The following is a 22423-nucleotide window of genomic DNA, read 5'->3' on the forward strand; positions in this document are numbered from 1 at the left end:
TCCTTCAATTTTCATCAACACCCATTAGATTTCTAGCCCTAAATCTTGTTCCTTCATGGTAAAATTAGGGATTTTTGGAAGAATTGGGGGATTTTTATAAATTGGGGATTTAGTCCTCGATTTAGGGTCGTATTTCGAAACTAATTACGTATTTGGGCTCGGGGGTGAATGGGTGAATGAATTTTGGTCCGAACATCGAGTTTTGACCAAGCGGGCCCGGGGTCAGTTTTTGACTTTTTTGGGAAAATATTGGGAAACTTATAATTACGTATTGGAATTAATTTCTTTAGCGATATTTGATGTTATTAAGTTAATTATGAATAGATACAAGTGGTTCGGAGGTGGAAACTAGAGGAAAAGCGGCAATTGAGCAGTGAATGGCCAGTGGATTGAGGTAAGTGTTGTGTCTAACTTTGACTTGAGAGATTAGGGATCCCCAACTTAATTGCTATGTGAAAATCCATGTGTGTGGCGTATAGGTGAGGTGACGAGTACCTATGCGCCGCCAAATTATCTGTTTAGCCTGTTTCTTTCCCCGTTCCTAATATATTGTCTTCCTGTCTTAACTGCTACATGCTTATTGGAGTTTTCATGTTTAATTGCTTCTTGTTAGATGTTGTTTTCTTTATTGAAGGTATTAACTATTCAGTAGTTTCATTGTATTACATTATTGGTTTAAGTTGGCTTATCGATATTTCATGGTATATTTTGGTTGGTCTCGCTGTGTAGCATTAATTGAGTGGAATTCATGATTGTGTAGCCTTCTGTTTGCTTTGGTTTGAGGCTTAAATATTGTGGAGGGTTTTGAGCTAAATTGTAAAATTCCTGATTGGTACTGATATGGTGGGATTGGGCTGCGTGCTGCAACAGGAGGAATAAGGGTGATATATTGAGGAGGAATAAGAGTGAAATGCTATTGTCTGGTGGGATCGGGTTGCACGCCGCAACATGAGTAATAAGGATGGTATGTTGAGGAGAAATAAGGGTGAATTACTATTGTACGGTGGGATCGGGTTGCACGACGCAACAGGAGAAATAAGGGTGGATTGAAATGGAGTAATAAGGGTGAATATTCATATTGATATTGATTATATGATGGGATCGGGATGCGCGCCGCATCAGTTTATGTGTTTATGTACCTTTCTTCTACTGTGCAAGTTATTCTGTAATTTGTCTTTACATTTAATGGTTGGTTATAGCTGGTTACTAATGAGATACCGGAGTTCTGTATCCTTTTCTTGCAAGTTACTATTTATTGTTCCGTTCTTCTTTCTGTTTTATTATGCATTGTATGCAGGTTATATTATAACTGCCCGGCCGTAGCCTCGTCAGTACCTCGTTGAGGTTAGGCTCGGCGCTTACCAGTACATGAGATCGGTTGTACTGATACTGCACTTTGCACTTTCTGTGCAGATTTTGGAGCTGGTAGTGGCTGATCGAGAGGTCGGTTGCAGATATTTCATCTAGGAGACCCAAGGTAGTCCTGCTGGCATCCGCAGGCCCTAGCGTCCCCTCCTATGTTTCTACATTCCTATTTTCTTTTCTCTCGAAACAAATGTAATTTCTTTCAGACCAATGTTTATAGATATTCATAGTATGTTCGTGGATTGTGACACCAGTTTCTGGGTAGTAACAGTTATGGTATTGTTAATAGTATATAGATGACAGGTTAATTACGTACTTCCACATTTATTTCAACTTGATTTAGCTTTGTTAATTTTAAACTATGAAATGCAAAGGAAAAAGGGTGAATAATGTTAAACAATCTGAAATTTTTAAGTGACTAAAAAACAGGAAAAGTAAATGAACAGAAATGGCAGAATTATGTTCCGAGCCCATAAATTCCTTGTGTGTCCTTGAAGAATCTTATCCCCTCACTGTTGCCCAAGGTTAACGGATAAATTCTTCCCAGGATAGAACAAAACTTCCAACTTAGCGGTAGCGGCACTTCAAACCACTAAGCCGAAGCCGAAGCCGAGCCGAGCGAGCGAGCGACGACGACGGCGCGAGGCCCCTTCCTATTAGCTCCTTTTAAGAGCTTAAGGAAGTGCTTCTATATTTAAACCCAACAAAATTCTTGTCTTTAACCAATGAGGGACAAAGTGCAAAAGCCAAAGTTGCCTTTTCACCTTCTTTCCTCATTTTCCATTCACACTACCACTTCAACCCCAACAATCCCCCACATGAATGGGGAATGATGAACATGAAAAAAAAAATTGTGTGATTCGCAACTAAGGACTAATTGCATCGGGATAAGTAGGTTTTCCTTTGAACTTTCCGTAGTGAGCATATATCGGATATACTCGGTCAATCGGTAGATTTGATATCTTTGAACCGTCGAGCTTTAGTGTATACCTAGACAACATATGTCACACAATTAATCCTTATCCATCTTTTGGTTCTCACTGTTGTGTTTGTTTTAGCCATGAAAACCGCCTGGTTTCATAAGTGCATAGAGAATTGGCCTTACATCATTCTCTTTGAAGCGGCTTACACTTCACACTTATATAGGTGATTCCTAAATGTGTTATCCCGTAGATACACTATTTGATATACCCCATATCAAACTTAGAAATTATTACAAAATCCTAACGCTTTATCCTTGGTACTGAACATTGTCTGCATCACGAGAATCGACCAAAATTTTATTTGACAATGTTGAACTGTCACTAATGACTTTGTTTGATCTCCTTGAACCTAGATCTTGGGATCTCCAGTCTTCTAGGTAGAGTTACCGCCATAGTGACTTGTCCTCAGCCATAGTCCCATTCCCTTTGATGACTTCTCAACTCCCTCTCTAGTTAGGCCTTTTGTAAGCGGATCCGCCATATTATCGTTTGATCTCACATAATCAATAGTGATAATTCCACTAGAGTATAGTTGTCTAATGGTATTATGCCTTCATCGACTGTGATGAGATTTCCCGTTATACATAACGCTCCCAGCCCTTCCTATTGCTTCTTGACTGTCGCAATGTATGCATACAGGTGCCAAAGGTTTGGGCCAAAAAGGAATGTCTTCTAAGAAATTTCGGAGCCATTCAGCTTCTTCACCGGCCTTGTCTAAAGCTATAAACTTAGACTCCATTGTAGAGCGAGCGATGCATGCCTGTTTGGACGGCTTCCAAGACACTGCTCCCCCACCAATAGTAAAAACGTATCCACTTGTGGATTTTATTTCCGGTGATCCAATTTGCATCACTATATCCCTCAATAACTGCGGGATAATTATTGTAATGCACTGCATAGTCTTGAGTATATTTCAAATATCCCAAGACTCGTTTCATTGCTAACCAATGAGCTTGGTTGGGATTACTTGTGTATCGACTAAGCTTGCTTATTGCACAAGCTATATCAGGTCATGTACAATTCATAATGTACATCAAACTTCCCAACACTCGAGCATATTCCAATTGAGATTTTCTTTCACCTTTATTCTTTGCAAGAATATGGTTTAAATCAATTGGCGTTTTTGCTTCTTTAAATTCCAAATATTTGAACTTTTCAAGAACCATATTAATATAATGAGATTGAGACAAAGCTAGACCTTGAGGAGTCTGTAGGATCTTGATTCCCAAAATTAAATCTGCAACTCCTAAGTCTTTCATATCAAATTTACTAGTAAGCATGCGCTTAGTAGCATTTATGTTAGCAATATTGTTACTCATTATCAACATATCATCCACGTATAAACAAACAATGACTATTTGATTTGGAGTATTCTTAATGTAAACACATTTGTCACACTCATTGATCTTGAAACCATTTGACAACATTGTTTGGTCAAATTTCGCATGCCATTGTTTTGGTGCTTGTTTTAGTCCGTAAAGTGACTTAACAAGTCGACACACCTTCTTTTCTTTTCCGGAGACTACAAACCCTTCAGGTTGTTCCATATAGATTTTTTCCTCTAAATCCCCATTTAAGAAGGCCGTCTTTACATCCATCTGATGGATTTGAAGGCCATACACGGCGGCTAACGCTATTAACACCCGGATAGATGTAATCCTTGTTACCGGCGAGTATGTGTCAAAGTAATCAAGACCTTCTCGTTGTCTAAACCCTTTAACAACTAATCTTGCCTTATATTTGTCAATAGTACCATCAGCTTTCATTTTCCTTTTGAAAATCTATTTAGAACCCAAAGGTTTATTTCCCAGAGGAAGATCAACCAATTCCCAGGTATGATTACTTAATATGGATTCTATCTCACTATTGACTGCCTCTTTCCAATATTGTGCTTCCGAGTAAGACATTGCTTCTTTGAACATTTGAGGCTCATTCTCAAATAAGAATGCCAGAAAATCTGGTCCAAAGGAAGTAGCTATCCTTTGACGTTTACTACGTCTTGGATTTTCTTCATCAAACGAACTTTCCTTTGCTTCTTCCCGAGGTCGCTTAGATTTTTCATTAGACGACTCACATTCCATTTTATACGGATAAATATTCTCAAAAAATTCAGCATTATCCGATTCAATTACCGTATTAATATGAATGTCGGGATTTTCTGATTTATGAACCAGAAACCGGTATGCCTTACTATTTGTTGCATATCCTACGAAAACGCAATCAACGGTTTTTGGTCCAATTTTTACCCTTTTGGGTTTAGGAACTTGCACTTTAGCCAAACACCCCCACACTTTAAAATATTTTAAGTTAGGTTTCCTTCCTTTCCATTTTTCATATGGAATGGATTGTGTTTTGCTATGGGGAACTCGATTCAGTATTTGATTAGCTGTAAGAATAGCTTCCCCCCACAAGTTCTGAGGTAAACCAGAACTTATTAATAAGGCGTTCATCATCTCCTCTAATGTTGTATTCTTTCTTTCTGCAATTCCATTAGATTGCGGTGAGTAAGGGGCAGTTGTTTGGTGAATAATGCCATTTTCCAAACATATTTCTTCAAAAGGAGATTCATATTCCCCGCCTCTATCACTTCTTATCATTTTAATCTTTTTGTTTAATTGCGTTTCAACTTCATTTTTGTATTGCTTGAATGCGTCTATTGCTTCATCTTTACTATTAAGTAAGTAAATATAGCAATATCTAGTACTGTCGTCAATAAAAGTTATGAAATACTTTTTCCCACCGCGAGATGGTATTGACTTCATGTCGCAAATATCCGTGTGAATTAAGTCTAAAGGATTTGAATTCCTTTCAACTGACTTATAAGGATGCTTAACATACTTTGATTCCACACATATTTGACATTTCGAGTTATTGCATTCAAACTTAGGTAATACTTCCAAATTAATCATTTTTCGCAAAGTTTTGAAGTTGACGTGGCCTAAACGTTCATGCCATAAATTATTTGACTCAAGCAAGTAAGAAGAAGCTGAAATTTTATTCATATCAATGGCAATTACATTGAGCTTAAAAAGGCCCTCAGTCAGGTAACCTTTTCCTACATACATTTCATTCTTACTAATTACAACCTTGTCGGAAACAAAAACACACTTAAAGCCATTCTTGACTAGAAGTGATGTTGAGACTAAATTCTTCCGCATTTCAGGAACATGAAGAACATCTTTTAGAGTCACAATCTTTCCCGAAGTCATCTTCAAAGCCACCTTGCCCGTTCCTTCAATTTTTGCAGTAGCGGAGTTTGCCATAAACACTGTCTCATCGGGTCCAGCGGGAGCATAAGAAGTAAACAACTCCTTGTTAGCACAAACATGTCGAGTTGCTCCTGAATCAATCCACCATTCTCTAGGATTTCCGACTAGGTTGCATTCTGAAAACATGGCACATAGGTCGTCTATTTCATCATTCTTCTCAATCATGTTTGCTTGTCTTTTCTTCTTGTCCTTCTTTGGTGCACGACATTCAGTAGCCTTGTGTCCAACCTTTCCACAGTTGTGGCAATTACCTTTGAACCTCTTCTTGCTTGGATAATTCGTTGATCCAGACGGCTTCTTTCTCTTTTTACTCGTTGAAGCTTCCTCAACAATATTTGCACCCATTATTGTTGAATTTCCACGAGATTTCTTCTCAGCAGCCTTGTTGTCCTCTTCAATCCGTAGACGAACAATAAGGTCTTCAAGCGTCATCTCCTTGCGCTTATGTTTCAAGTAATTCTTAAAGTCCTTCCACAACGGAGGCAGCTTTTCAATAAATGCCGCAACTTGAAACGCTTCATTTATGACCATACCTTCAATCATAATTTTATAATTAGTACAATAATTAATATCTTGAATAAAAATATTAACTCGTTTTATACCTTCAGCAAGGAGGTCATGAACAATAACTTGCAATTCTTGGACTTGCGTTATGACAGATTTACCGTCAATCATTTTGAAATCCAGAAATTTGGCGGCCACAAACTTCTTAAGTCCAGCATCTTCAGTCTTGTACTTCTTTTCAAGAGCATTCCATAATTCTCTTGATGTTTTCATGACGCTATAAACGTTGTACAAGCCATCTTCCAGCCCACTTAAAATGTAATTTTTGCACAGAAAATCAGAGTGCTTCCAAGCCTCAGTAACAAGGAAGCGCTCGTTGTCAGGGGTTCCTTCAGGCACGACTGGAACATCCTCTTGAATGAACCTTTGCAGACTTAGAGTGGTTAGATAAAAGAACATCTTTTGCTGCCATCTCTTAAAGTCAACACCAGAAAATTTCCCTGGCCTTTCCGTTGGTGGCATCGCCGTTGCAGGTGCAGTAGGACGGCTAGGACCTGGCATCCCCGAAACTATGTTAGTAGTAACAGTCACAACAGGTTCAATTTGTTCCTCTCCGTTAGTCATTTCTGTCAATATGACACAAACAGATTCAGTAAATGGTGAAGTATTTATTCCTTCAACCCAAAACAACACAGTGAAGAGATTATTCTTCAAACTGATTAGGAGTAGAAAACCACGAAGGTTTTAGTCTCCTTAGTCACTTCGAAAATCAGAACAGTAAAGATATTTATATATATATATATATATATATATATATATATATATATATATATATATATATCTTGTTAGACAATCTGAAATTTTTAAGTGACTAAAAAACAAGAAAAGTAAATGAACAAAATGGCAGAATTATGTTCCGAGCCTACAAATTCCTTGTGTGTCCTTAAAGAATCTTATCCCCTCACTGTTGCCCAAGGTTAACGGATAAATTCTTCCCAGGATAGAACGGAACTTCCAACTTAGCGGTAGCGGCACTTCAAACCACTAATTTATCAACGAACTCAAAATGATGGTGAAAATCACACGACCTTGACTTACTTTGTTTTGAAAGTAATGATGAAGAAAGAAGAAGGAGATGAAGCAGAAGATTTAAGGATGAAAAATTCTGAAGGAATGGTTGCTTATTTATAGCCAACGAATTCTGGATTGAAAGGGTGTGGAAGTGGCTGTTCACACTGCAGGTGGCTATTCGTGAAATGCAGCCTCTCTTTGGTGGTTGTTTAATTAATGCGGGAAAATTAAAGACGAAAATTAATTAATTTAACGTTACAAATAACGGTCAATTTCATTTTATTGGTCCAAAAAATTAAGTCAATCAATCATATCAATTGACCGAATCGAATCCGAAGCCGAAGCCGAGCGAGCGACGACGACGGCGCGAGGCCCCTTCCTATTAGCTCCTTTTAAGAGCTTAAGGAAATGCTTCTATATTTAAAATCCGAAGCCGAAGCCGAGCGAGCGACGACGACGGCGCGAGGCCCCTTCCTATTAGCTCCTTTTAAGAGCTTAAGGAAGTGCTTCTATATTTAAACCCAACAAAATTCTTGTCTTTAACCAATGAAGGACAAAGTGCAAAAGTCAAAGTTGCCTTTTCACCTTCTTTCCTCATTTCCCATTCACACTACCACTTCAACCCCAACAAATAAAATTCTAACGTTGGCTTGCCTAGCGAGTATGATGTTAGGCGCCATCACGGTCCCGATGGTGGGAATTCCGGATCGTGACAATTTCACTCACTTAGCATGCGTAAGTCATTACCGGACAAGTACATGTAAACTTAATTTAAAATAAGATTAGGTAGAAAATAAATTAATTTTTTTAAGCGTATATTCTATTGCTGTTACATATTTATGGAGTATTAGTTTTTATACTCAAAATATTATTCTTTTTTATCATCCTTAGACTGACATACTCAGAGGTGCGCCGCACACGCTACTTAACCTTTGACAATCACATACAAACAAGTAATCGTACACGTTAAAGTCATAGTTTATTAAATATAGGATTGATTATAGCACCACTTTAAATCTATAATTATATTATTAAAAGATTACTATTCTTTAAAGCTGGATTCGTTTGATTTTCAATTATGTTTTTCAACTTAATCTTAATATTTTAAAGAGTTTAAAATTACAAAAATAACTTTAGGTTATAATACAGACCGCCGTTCTCTCGTGCTTGGAGCTTGACAAAGTGTACAAACCAATTATCATCTAGAATCTAGCCAAAAGAGCCTAGGCAATCCCTTAAATCAAGAAAAAGCCAAACCTCATTAACTTTATGAAACAAAAACCTAGTTATTTTATGCTCATTCCCCTAGCTATTTTGATCCTTAATTTTCTCTTTTTTCCTAAAGCAAATTCCCTACTAAATGCCTTTTCTTTGGTTCAAAAGGAAAGTCTATTTTACAATATAATTAAGTAATTAACAATATTATATGCCAATTTCCATGGTTATTCTATAGTAGATACTAGATAGTTCATAGTACTATAAGTTATTTGCTTTTCAGAAGATCGATTATCTTTGGAGTGGATTACCAAATATCTAATCATTATAGCGACACAACCAAAATCCAAAAAAAAAACAGGAGAAGAAAAGGAAAAGAAAGAAAGAAGTAACAAAAGAAAGAGCCCCTAATTATGCACAAAAGTTTACTCAAAAACATTACGAAATATGGACTTTTAGTTGTCAAGATTATTTATAAAATTACATTAACTCTTTGAATTATGTAGCAATATCAATAACCAAGAGGTAAACAGGGGCGGCCCAAGGGTCAAGCCACTAAAGCAAAGGCTTTAGGCCCCCAAATTTTGGGGGCGTATTAGTATTGAGATCCCAACTAATCTAGATTCGTACCGCGTAAGGCCTAGTAAAAGAAAGAACACATTTTGACAGGATTTGTTTAACCACAATACTCGAACCCAATATATCTAATTAAGGTAAGTTAGATCATATACATCTCACATCAATCTTTAGAGGTAGTGTCTAAATATATTGCGTATTTTAAAATAAAAAAGTAAAATATTTTATAAAAGGTAAAGATAAAAATTAAGACATGGACTATTGAAGATACCAGAAAACGGATTTTAAAAGTTTATTACACGTTTTAGTGAGTAATGTAAAAGGGGAATAATAATATAGGTACTTCTCTAATTATGTTAATCGTAAAATTTAAATAATAAAATATTTTATTTTCGCGACAAAGGTTTAGGGAGTGATTCTTTTTTTTCGATTAAAAGTTATATTGTTCTCTGTAGAAAGAAAAGAGTTCTCTTTTTTCTATAAAAAAAACAAGAGTTGAAGAGTATCTTTGAATAAAACTATATTCGCATTCTTTTTTTCCCTTCAGGTTTCAAGCGTTTCAATAAGTATATTAGAACATCAAAAATAATTTCGATATCAAGTTATCAACTTCTTGAATATGGTTCTATTATCTAAGATCAACAATATCTTAGGAGATATTAAATTATTATTTATAAAAAGAAACTATTAACAACTTTACATCTTGAAAAGCTAGACAAATAGACTTAAATTAAAAATATAGATGAATTATTATTTTTTGCTTTTGAAAGGCCACAGATTAAAAATTGGCTTTAGGCCACCAATCTTCTTGGGCTGCCCCTGGAGGTAAATATACAAATCAAATGGTTTTGTGACGTGCAAAAATAATGCACGGTTTAAAGAATACATGCAAAATTGATTAAAGGGAAGTTTCTATACAACATTGGAAAGAATCCAAACGCACACGCAAGTATACGTGGTCGACAAGTAATATAGGATTATACGTCCAGATATTGTACCCACAGAGACTTGTGATTAACTATCAACTAATTAAACTAAGACAATTAATCTATTCAAGCGATTTCGAAAATATGAACATTTAACTAAACCTAATCTAAAATAGTAAACTATGAAATTAAAGGAAATAATTCGACAAGCTTAAAGACTAATTCATTAGGAAAGAATATTCCAAAGCTATGTGTTAGCTAACAATCCCGTTGAATTTTCTACTTAAATTGTCTAATTAATTTATCTGGTTTATTGGTTGACATGGTCAATATCACTCATAACCTTCTCCTGAAGTACTCGCCTATTTAAGCTAACCTAACGCCTATATTCTTATGGAATCAGGATTAACAAGAACGCATTATTAATTCCTGTATAGTAACCAAGCAAGGCGATTAGCTATATCCCTATCCTAACCGCAAATTCGTTCCCGTTACTCGAGTTCAAGACCTTCCTCTACTCAATCTTATATGCAATCTAGAATTTCATCTCCCGAGTTCAATCCTAGATTCGTAGATAGCATTCAATTGGTGATCAAGCAATCAAATAATTAAGCGTAAGATTGAATAAATAAACCATTATGATAAAATAATAAGAACAATTCAAGCTTCAAACTACAAGGTTCATGTAGCACCCAAAACTCTAGAACTAATAAACTATGAGATGAAAGGAAGAGAAGAGAAGAGAAGAGAAGAAAAACTTAGAATCCTTGCTCCCGAATGTTCCGTGTGTGTATTTTCCTTTCAAAGTGGTGTCTCCTCCCCCTCAAAATAGGCTTAGTCTTACTTTTATACGCATTGGGTAGGTTCTGGGCTGAAATAACCTTGTCCCGGGGAAAGTAGGAGAGGTTTCTCATCACCAGCGCCCAGGGTAGCATCGGGCGCTATCCCTGCGCTGGGAATTTTTGGATTCTGGAAACTGCGCCATATGTAGCGCCCCACGCTGCCTGTGGCGCTACAAATGGCCATTTTCTACTTTTGCTCCTTTTTGGATCTACTCTCGCACCTTTTGCCTCATATTGCCTCAAGATGATTCCTACATACAAAAATACCACGAATTAGCATAAATCAATACATTTCACATCCGAAATCCACGAAACACCAGTAACATATGAGGCGATATACGTATATATATATATATATATATATATATATATATATACATACATACTTTTGTTATGACCCGGAATTCCCACCATCGGGATCGTGATGGGGCCTAACATCGCACTCGCTAGGCAAGCCAACGTTACAGTTTTGTCCACCTTTTTCTTTTACATTTCATAGATTAAAATTTAACAGACTAAATCAAGTAGAAATAAATGCGGAAATACGAAAATAACCTTTTGTCTATTCACAATACCATAACTATTACTACTACCCAGAATCTGGTGTGACAATCCACGAATACACTATGATTTACTACAAATATTGGTCTGAAAGAAATTACATCTGTTTGAAACGAAGGAAAAATAGAAATATAGAAAAGTAGGAGGGAACGCCAGGGCCTGCGGATGCCAACAGGACTACCTTGGGTCTCCAAACTGTGAACCTGCAGCCGATCTCTCAATCAGCCACTACCAGCTCCAAAATCTGCACAGAAAGTGCAGAGTGCAGTATCAGTACAATTGACCCCATGACTGGTAAGTTCCGATCCTAACCTCGATGAGGTAATGACGACGCTACGGCAAGGAAATTACAATATAACCTGCATATAGTATATAATAAAGCAGAGAAGAAGTACGACAAAATGAAATGGTACTTGCAACAAAAATGAATACGAAACTCCAATATCTTATTAGTACCCAGCTATAACCAATCCTTAGGTGAGATACAAAACTACAGAATAAATTCACAGCAAAAGAAGGATACATAAACAATAAACTGATGCGGCGGGATTCTCGATCCCACCAATCGGTAACCATATGAACATTCACCCTTATTACTCCGTATCAATCCACCCTTATTCCTTCTGTTGCGGCGTGCAACCCGATCCCACCGTACAATAACAATCCACCCTTATTACTACTCAATATATCACCCTTATTCCTCCTGTTGCGGCATGCAACCCGATCCCGCCAGATAATCACATTTCACCCTTATTCCTCCTCAATATATCACCCTTATTCCTCCCATTGTGGCTTGCAACCCGATCCCACGATATCAGTACCAATCACACAATAAGAACAGAAATTTCACAATTTGGCTTAAAACCCTCCACACTATTTAAGCCTCAAACCAAAGCAAACAGAAGGCAATACAACTATGAAACTTCACTCAACTAATACTACATAGAGAGACCAACCAAAATATACCATGAAACACCGATAAACCAACTTAGACCAATAATGTAATACAATGAACCTACATAATAGTTAATACCTTCAATAAAGAAAACAACATCTAACAAGAAGCAATTAAATATGAAAGCACCAATAAGCATGTAGCAGTTAAGACAGGAAGACATATACTAGGAACGGGGAAGGGAACAGGCTAAACAGATAATTTAGCGGCGCATAGGTACTCGTTACCTCACCTATACACCACACACATGGATTTTGATATAGCAATTAAGTCGGGGATCCCTAATCCCTCAAGTCAAAGTTAGACACAACACTTACCTCGATCCACAGGCCACATACTACTCAATCACCGTTTTTCCTCTAGATTCCACCTCCAAACCACTCGTATCTAGTCATAATTAACTTAATAACATCAATTATCGCTAAAGATATCAATTCCAATGGATAATTATAAGTTTCCCAACATTTCGCCCAAAAGGTAAAAAATCGACCCCGGGCCCGCTTGGTCAAAACTTGAGGTTCGGACCAAAACCCTTTCACCCATTCATCCCCGAGCCCAAATAAGTAATTATTTCTGGAGTCTGGCCCCAAATCGAGGTCTAAATCCCCAAATTTGCAAAATCCCCAATTCTCCCAAAATCCCTAATTTTTTACACTTAAGAACATGATTTAGGACTACAAATCTAATGGGTGTTGATGGAAATTGAAGGAAATGAGTTAAAGAACACAAACCTGTGATTTGGTATTGAAATCCCTCTTTAAAATCGCCCTAGGTTGAGTTCTAATAGAAGAGAGATGAAATTTTGAACGATTCCCGTTTTTGAAGTCTGTTTTAAAACACTGGACAAGTCTTCACCACGTTCGCGATAGACCTATCGCGATCGCGAAGCACAGCTTCCAGAAGGCCTTCGCGTTCGCGAAGAGTTGCACACGTTCGTGATGGTCTGTCCCCCCTGACCATCGCGTTCGCGGGCCTAGGACCGCGTTCGCGTAGAACAACTCATTGACTTCCCAGCCCACCTCCAATACACTACGCGTTCGCGTAAGGCCGGTCGCGTTCGCGAAGAGCTAACCCTTCAGTGCTCCGCGTTCGCGACCGAAGCCTCGCGTTCGCGTAGAAGAAATCCCTCCCCAGCCCATCTTACACTTCGCGATCGCGAGAGTTGCTTCGCGATCGCATAGAACAAAGTAGCAGCATACCAGAAACCGCAAACACACCAGATTTTCTAAGTGCAATTCATGGCGCAGCCTATCCAAAACTCACCCGAGCCCTCGGGGCTCCAAACCAAACATGCACACAAGTTATAAAACATCATACGAACTTGCTCGCGCGATCAAATCGCCAAAATAACACCTAGAACTACGAATTCAGCACCAAATTGCATGAAATTTTCAAGAAAGTTTCAAAACTTCTATTTTCTCAACCAAAGGTCCGAATCACCTCAAATCAGTCCCGTTTCTCACCAAATTTCACAGATAAAGTATAAATATCATAACGGACCTGTACCGGGCTCCGGAACCAAAATATAGACCCGGTACCAACAAGATCAAATATCAACCAAATTCGTAAAACCATTATAATTTCAATCTTACAATTTCCATCAAAAATTTATTTCTCGGATAGGGACCTCAGAATTTGATTCCGGGCATACGCCCAGGTCCCATATTTTACTACGGACCCATCGAGACCATCAGAACACGAGTTCGAGTCCGTTTACCCAAAATGTTGACCGAAGTCAACAAGAATCAACTTTTTAGGCAAAAAATTATTATTTCATCATTTTTCACATAAAAGCTTTCCGGATACACGCCGGACTGTGCACGCAAATCGAGAAGGAATAAAATGATGTTTTGAAGACCACGAAACACGGAATCGAGTTCTAAAACATAAGATGACCCTTTGGGTCATCACATTCTCCACCTCTAAAACAACCTTTCGTCCTCGAATGGACATAAAAAAGTACCTGAGCCAGTGAAAAGATAGGATTATCTGCTCCGCATATCGGACTCGAATTCCCAGGTAGCTGCCTCAACAGGTTGACCTCTCGACTGCACTCGTACCGAAGGATAACTCTTCGGTCTCAACTGACGAACCTGCCGGTCTAGAATAGCTACTGGCACCTCCTCGTAGGTCAAATACTTGTCCAACTGGACAGTGCTGAAATCTAACACGTGGGATGGATCATCCTGATACTTCCGAAGCATGGACACATGAAACACTGGATGTACCACTAATAACCTTGGGGCAACGCAAGTCTGTAGTCCACGTCTCCCACTCATCAAGAATCTCAAAAGGCCCGATGAACCTAGGCTTAACTTGCCCCTTTTCCCAAACCGCATCACACCCTTCATGGGTGATACCCGAAGCAACACTCTCTCTCCGACCATGAATGCCACATCACGAACCTTATGGTCGGCATAACTCTTCTGCCTGGACTGAGCTGTACGAAGTCTATCCTGAATGATCTTAACCTTATCCAAGGCATCCTGCACTAAATTTGTACCCAATAATCGAGCCTCCCCCGGCTCAAACCACCCCACCGATGATCGACACCGCCTACCATATAATGCCTCATAAGGAGCCATCTGGATGCTCGACTGATAGCTGTTGTTGTAGGAAAACTCCGCTAACGGCAATAAATGATCCCAAGAACCTCCAAAGTCAATGACACAGGCGCGAAGCATATCCTCCAAGATCTGAATAGTACGCTCGGACTGTCCGTCCGTTTGAGGATGAAATGATGTGCTCAACTCGACCCGCGTACCCAACTCACGCTGTGCTGCCCTCCAGAAATGCGAGGTAAAGTGCGTACCTCGATCAGAAATGATAGACACGGGCACACCATGAAGACGAACGATCTCACAGATATAAATCCCTGTCAACCGCTCCGAAGAATAGGAAACTGCCACAGGAATGAAATGTGCTGACTTGGTCAGTCTATCCACAATAACCCAAATCGCATCGAACTTCCTCTGAGTCCGTGGGAGTCCAACAACGAAATCTATGGTGATACGCTCCCACTTCTACTCAGAAATCTCTATCTTCTGAAGCAAACCACCAGGCCTCTGATGCTCGTACTTTACTTGCTGACAATTCAGACACCGAGCTACATATGCAACTATATCCTTCTTCATTATCCTCCACCAGTAATGCTGCCGCAAGTCCTGATATTTTGGCGGCGCCAGGATGAATAGAATACCGGGAACTGTGGACCTCCTCTAGAATCAACTCACGAAGTCCATCCACATTAGGCACACAGACACGACCCTGCATCCTCAAAACTCCATCATCTCCAACCGTAACCTGCTTAGCATCACCGTGCCGCACTGTGTTCCTAAGGGCAAGCAAATGAGGGTCATCATACTGCCGATCCCTGATACGCTCAAACAAGGAAGACCGAGCGACTGTGCAAGCTAAAACACGACTAGGCTCAGAAATATCCAACCTCATGAACCGATTGGCTAAGGCCTGAACATCTAATACAAGCGGTGTCTCACCGACTCGAATATACGCAAGACTGCCCATACTGGCTAACTTCCTCTCAAAGCATTGTCCACCACATTGGCCTTCCCGGGATGTTACAGGATGGTGATATCATAGTCCTTCAATAGCTCCAACCACCTTCTCTACCTCAAATTGAGCTCCTTCTACTTGAACAAATACTGCAAACTCTTATGATCCGTGAACACCTCACACGACATGCCATATAAATAGTGCCTCCAAATCTTCAGCGCGTGAATAATGGCTGCCAATTCTAAGTCATGAACTGGATAATTCTTCTCGTTATTCTTCAGTTGTCGCGAAGCATATGCAATAACCTTGCCACCCTGCATCAATACCGCACCAAGTCCAATACGAGATGCGTCACAATATACTGTATAGGGCCCTGAACCTGTGGGCAACACCAACACCTGCACTGTAGTCAAAGCTGTCTTGAGCTTCTGAAGGCTCGCCTCGCACTCGTCCGACCATCTGAACATGGCACCCTTCTGGGTCAACCTGGTTAACGGGGCTGCTATAGATGAAAACCCCTCCACAAACCGACAGTAATAACCCACCAATCCCAAGAAACTACGGATCTCTGTGGCTGAAGTGGGTCTAGGCCAGTCCTTGACCGCCTCAATCTTCTTGAGATCCACCTGAATACCCTCTGCTGATTCAATGTGACCCAAGAAAGCAACTGAACTCAACAAAAACTCACATTTTGAAAACTTAGCATATAACTGGCTGTCTCTCAGAGTCTAAAGAACGATCAGAAGATGCTGCTCATGCTCTTCTCGACTGCGAGAGTAGATCAAGATATCATCAATAAAAACAATCACAAAGGAATCTAGATAGGTCTTGAACACCCAGTTCATCAAATCCATAAATGTTGCTGGCATTTGTCAGCCCAAATGACATCACTAGAAACTCATAATGCCTATATCGAGTCCGAAAAGCTGTCTTAGGCACATCGGATGCCCTAATCCTCAACTGATGGTAGCCAGACCTCAAATCAATCTTTGAAAACACCTTGTCACCTTGAAGTTGATCAAATCAGTCATCAATCCTCGGCAATGGATACTTGTTCTTGATGGTGACTTTGTTCAACTACCGATAGTCTTTGCACATTCTCATCGATCCACCCTTCTTCTTCACAAACAATACTGGCTCACCCCAAGGCGAGACACTAGGTCTAATAAAGCCCTTATCAAGCAAATCCTGCAACTGCTCCTTCAATTCTTTCAACTCTGGAGGGGCCATGCGGTATGGCGGAATAGAAATGGGCTGAGTGCCCGGAACCAAATCAATACAGAAGTCAATATCCCTGTCAGGTGGCATCCCCGGCATGTCTGCAGGAAATACCTCAGGAAACTCTCGAACAACTGGCACAGAATCCATGGAAGGAACATCCGCACTAGAATCACGAACATAAGCCAAATAAGCCAAACACCCCTTCTCGACCATACGCCGAGCCTTCATATAAGAGATAACCCTGCTGGTAGAATGACCAGGAGTCCGTCTCCACTCTAATAGAGGCAACCTAGGCAACGCTAAGGTCACGGTCTTGGCGTGACAGTCCAATATAGCATGATAAGGTGACAGCTAGTCCATCCCTAAAATAACATCGAAATCAACCATATTGAGAAGTAGGAGATCTACGCTAGTCTCAAGACCCCCAATAATAACCACACACGAGCGATAGACAGGACCTACAATAATATAATCCCCAATCGGCGTGGACACATAAACGAGAGCACTCAAAGAATCATGAGGCACAACCAAATATGAAGCAAAATAAGATGACACATAGGAGTATGTAGACCCTGGATCAAATAGAACTGAAGCATCTCTACTACAAACCGAAACAGTACCTGTGATAACAACATAGGATGACTCAGCCTTAGGCCTGGCTGGGAAAGCATAACATCAGGGCTAGGCCCCACCACTCTGAACCATATCCCTGGGACGGCCTCCTACTGGCTGGCCTCCACCTCTAGCGGCCTGGCCTCCACCTCAACAGCCCGACCTCCACCTCTAGCGGGCTGACCTCTACCTCTAGCTCCCTGACCCCTACCTCTTGCTGGCTGAGCGGGCGGTGTCGGGATCATGGCACGAGAACCCTACTGCTATGACCGAACACCCACTAATCTCGGACAGGTCCTCTGGATATGCCCATACTCACTACACTCGAGACATTCATCATTATACTCCGGCTGTGGGAACTGAGACTGACCCTGACGGGCCGACTTACCGTGATAATAACTCTGAAAAGGAGGTGCTCTGATAGGAGCTGGCAGTGCACTATAAGTTGGCTGCCCTGAAGGAGGTATAAGGACCACGACTCCTTGAAGCTCCATGGGATGTCTGAAGTGCTAAATGAAACAGCCTGGGAGGATGGCCCCTACCAAAAGTACCCCGGCCTCCAGATGAGGCCCCACTGAATCCACTGGAGTGACGAGGCCTCTTGTCAGACCCCTGACCACTCCCCTGAGCTAAACCCATCTCAACTCGTCTGGCCACATGGGCTGCATCCTGGAAATAAATCTCACTCCTTGTCTCTTTAGCCATCTGCAATCTGATAGGCTGAGCAAGTCCCTCAATAAACCTCCTCACCCTCTCTCTCTCTCGGTAGGGAGTATAAGAAGAGCATGACGGGCCAAATTAACAAATATAGTCTCGTACTGAGTGACAGTCATAGAACCCTGCTGAAGGAGCTCGAACTGCCTCCGATAGTCCTCTCTCTGAGTGATAGGAAGATACTTCTCCACAAATAGCTGAGACAACTGGTCCCAAGTAAGAGCTGGCGACCCAGCTGGTCTGGCCAAACAAAAATCTCGCCACCATTTCTTGGCGGAACCTGACAGACAAAAAAAGCAGCAAAGTCGACCCCATTGGCTCCACTATCCCCATGTTCCGCAATACCTCGTGACAACTGCCCAGATAGTCTTGGGGATCCTCTGAAGATGTACCACCATAGATAGTGGTGAAAAGCTTGGTAAACCTATCCAATATCCACAAAGCCTCAGAAGACATAGCTGATCCATCACCGGTCTATGCTGCAACACCCGGCGGAACTACCTCAACGGGCTGAGCTGCTGGAGTCTGAAACTGACGAGTCATCTACTCTGGAGTGTGGGTAGCGGGAGTCTGGACTCATCCCCCAGCCTGAGAGATGGTTGGTGCTGCAGGAAATGTGCCGGCCTAAGCAACACTCTACATAAGGCTCACTAGACGGACCAAAGCATCCTGAAATACTGGGGTAGCGATGAACCCCTCTGGAACCTGAGCTGGCCCTGCTGGAACGGTCTGGGCTGGATCCTCCTCATCAAACTCTACCTGAGGCTCCGCCGCTGGTGCTGCTGCTTGAGCTCTAGGCTGAGCCCTGCCTCGGCCTCTAGCACGGCCTCGGCCTCGTTCTTTGCCCCTCGTAGGAGCTGCCACTGGGGGCTCTGGCTGCTATTCGGCTGAAAAAGCGGTACGTGTTCTCTCCATCTGTGAAAGAACAAGAGTAGAGAGTTCAATTAGCATTGAGAGATCAAATCGCACGACAGAGAAGAATAGAAGTGAAATTGTTCCTAAACTCTGTAGCCTCTGGGGGATAAGCACAGACGTCTCCGTACCAATCCCTCAGACTCTACCTAGCTTGTTCGTGAATTGTAAGACCTAGGCAACCTAGTGCTCTGATACCAACTTGTCACGACACAAAATTCCCACCATTGGGACCGTGATGGCGCAAATAAATGCGGTAATACGAAAATAACCTTTTGTCTATTCACAATGCCATAACTATTACTACTACCTAGAATCTGGTGTTACAATCCACGAACACACTATGATTTACTACAAATATTGGTCTGAAAGAAATTACATCTGTTTGAAACGAAGGAAAAATAGAAATGTAGAAAAGTAGAAGGGGACGCCAGGGCCTGCGGACGCCAACAGGACTACCTTGGGTCTCCAAACTGTGAACCTGCAGCCAATCTCTCAATCAGCCACTACCAGCTCCAAAATCTGCACAGAAAGTGCAGAGTGCAGTATCAGTACAACCGACCCCATGTACTGATAAGTGCCGAGCCTAACCTCGACGAGGTAGTGACGAGGCTATGGCGGGGCAATTACAATATAACCTGCATACAGTATATAATAAAGCGGAGAAAAAGTACGACAAAATGAATTAGTACTTACAGCAATAATGAAAACGGAACTCCAATATATTATCAGTACCCAGCTATAACCAATCCTTAGGTGAGATACAAAACTACAAAATAAATTCACAGCAGAAGAAGGATACATAAACAATAAACTGATGTGGCGTGTATCCCGATCCCACCATATAATCAGTAACAATAAGAACATTCACCCTTATTACTCTGTATCAATCCACCTTTATTCTTCCTGTTGCAGCATGCAACCCGGTCCCACTGTACAATAACAATTCACCCTTATTACTCCTCAATATATCACCCTTATTCCTCCTGATGCGGCGCGCAACCCGATCCCACCAGACAATCACATTTCACCCTTATTCCTCCTCAATATATTACCCTTATTCCTCCTGTTGCGGCGTGCAACCCGATCCCACGATATCAGTACCAATCACACAATAAGAACAGAAATTTCACAATTTGGCTCAAAACCCTCCACAATATTTAAGCCTCAAACCAAAGCAAACAGAAGGCTTTACAACTATGAAACTTCAATCAACTAATACTACACAGCGAGACCAACCAAAATATACCATAAAACACCGATAAACCAACTTAAACCAATAATGTAATACAATGAAACTACGAAATAGTTCATACCTTTAATAAAGAAAACAACATCTAACAAGAAGCAATTAAACATGGAAGCACCAATAGCATGTAGCAGTTAAGACTGGAAGACAATATACTAGGAATGGGGAAGGGAACAGGCTAAACAGATAATTTAGCGGCGCATAGGTACTTGTCACCTCACCTATACGCCACACACATGGATTTTCACATAGCAATTAAGTCGGGGATCCCTAATCCCTCTAGTCAAAGTTAGACACAACACTTACCTCGATCCACAGGCCACTCACTGCTCAATCACCGCTTTTCCTCTAGATTCCACCTCCAAACCACTCGTATCTAGTCATAATAATTTAATAACCTTAATTATCGCTAAAGATATCAGTTCCAATACATAATTATAAGTTTCCCAACATTTCCCCCAAAAAGTTAAAAATCGACCCCGGGACCGCTTGGTCAAAACTCGAGGTTCGGACCAAAACCCATTCACCCATTCATCCCCGAGCCCAAATATGTAATTATTTCCGAAATCCGACCTTAAATCGAGGTATAAATCCCCAAATTTGCAAAATCCCTAATTCTCCCAAAATCCCTAATTTTTTACCCTTAAAAACAAGATCTAGGACTAGAAATCTGATGGGTGTTGATGGAAATTGAAGAAAATGAGTTAAACAACACAATCCTATGATTTGGTGTTGAAATCCCTCTTCAAAATTGCCCTAGGTTGAGTTCTAATGGAAGAGATATGAAATTTTGAACCATTCCCATTTTTGAAGTCTGTTTTAAAACACTGGACAAGTCTTCACCGCGTTCGCGATAGACCTGTCGCGATCGGGATGCACAGCGGCCAGAAGGCCTTCGCGTTCGCGATGGTTTGTCCCCCCTGACCATTGCATTCGCGGGCCTAGGACCGCGTTCGCGTAGAACAACTCATTGAGTTCCCAGCCCACCTCCAATACACTACGCGTTCGCGTAAGGACGGTCGCGTTCGCGAAGAGCTAACCCTTTAGCGCTCCGCGTTCGCGACCGAAGCCTCGCGTTCGCTTAGAAGAAATCCCTCCCTAGCCCAGCTTGCACTTCGCGATCGCGAGAGTTGTTTCGTGATCACGAAGAACAAAGTAGCAGCATACCAGAAACCGCAGACACACCAGATTTTCTAAGTGCAATTTATCCCGTAGCCTATCCGAAACTCACCCGAGCCCTCGGGGTTCTAAACAAATCATCCACACAAGTCTTAAAACATCATACGAACTTGCTCGCACGATCAAATCATCAAAATAACACCTAGAACTACGAATTTAGCACCAAATTGCATGAAATTTTCAAGAAAGTTTCAAAACTTCTATTTTCTCAGCCAAAGGTCCAAATCACCTCAAATGAGTCCCGTTTCTCACCAAATTTCACAGATAAGGTATAAATATCATAACGGACCTGTACCGGGCTCCGAAACCAAAATACGAACCTGGTACCAAGAAGATCAAATATCAACCAAATTTTTAAAACCATTATAATTTCATTCTTATAATTTTCATCAAAAATTTATTTCTCGGGCTAGGGACCTCGGAATTCGATTTCGGGCATACGTCCAGGTCCCATATTTTACTACAGACCCACCAGGACCGTCAGAATACAGGTCCGGGTCCGTTTACCCAACATATTAAACGAAGTCAACAAAAATCAACTTTTTAGGCCAAAAATTATTATTTCTTCAATTTTTAACATAAAAGATTTTCGGATACACGCTGTGAGCACGTGATTTTTTCCCTATATGAATTACTCACATAGATTCAAGAAAATCATTTTTTCCCTTTATTTGCAATTTTGTAGATTTTTGTAGCATTTTTCATTAATTGTTTGCATTTGTCTGCGCATTTTAATTTTATTTAATTCATAAAAAA

The 22423-nt window shown here is 40.7% G+C and overlaps 1 protein-coding gene across 1 annotated transcript in view; it reads right to left on the reverse strand.

Annotated features, from left to right (window-relative positions):
* Positions 1-10935, reverse strand: part of LOC109214556 — a 22422-nt gene extending 11487 nt beyond the window's left edge. The window contains exons 1-4 of the mRNA XM_019378491.1: positions 10791-10935; positions 6220-6747; positions 5846-6150; positions 5412-5659 (exon numbers count right to left, since the gene is read on the reverse strand). Of these exons, the coding sequence (XP_019234036.1) occupies positions 5412-5659; positions 5846-6150; positions 6220-6747; positions 10791-10935 (1226 nt within the window). The remainder of the gene's footprint in view (positions 1-5411; positions 5660-5845; positions 6151-6219; positions 6748-10790) is intronic.
* Between the last annotated feature and the right edge of the window lie 11488 nt (positions 10936-22423).

The sequence above is a fragment of the Nicotiana attenuata genome, unplaced genomic scaffold (assembly GCF_001879085.1).
Source record: "Nicotiana attenuata strain UT unplaced genomic scaffold, NIATTr2, whole genome shotgun sequence".
Classification (NCBI taxonomy): domain Eukaryota; kingdom Viridiplantae; phylum Streptophyta; class Magnoliopsida; order Solanales; family Solanaceae; genus Nicotiana; species Nicotiana attenuata.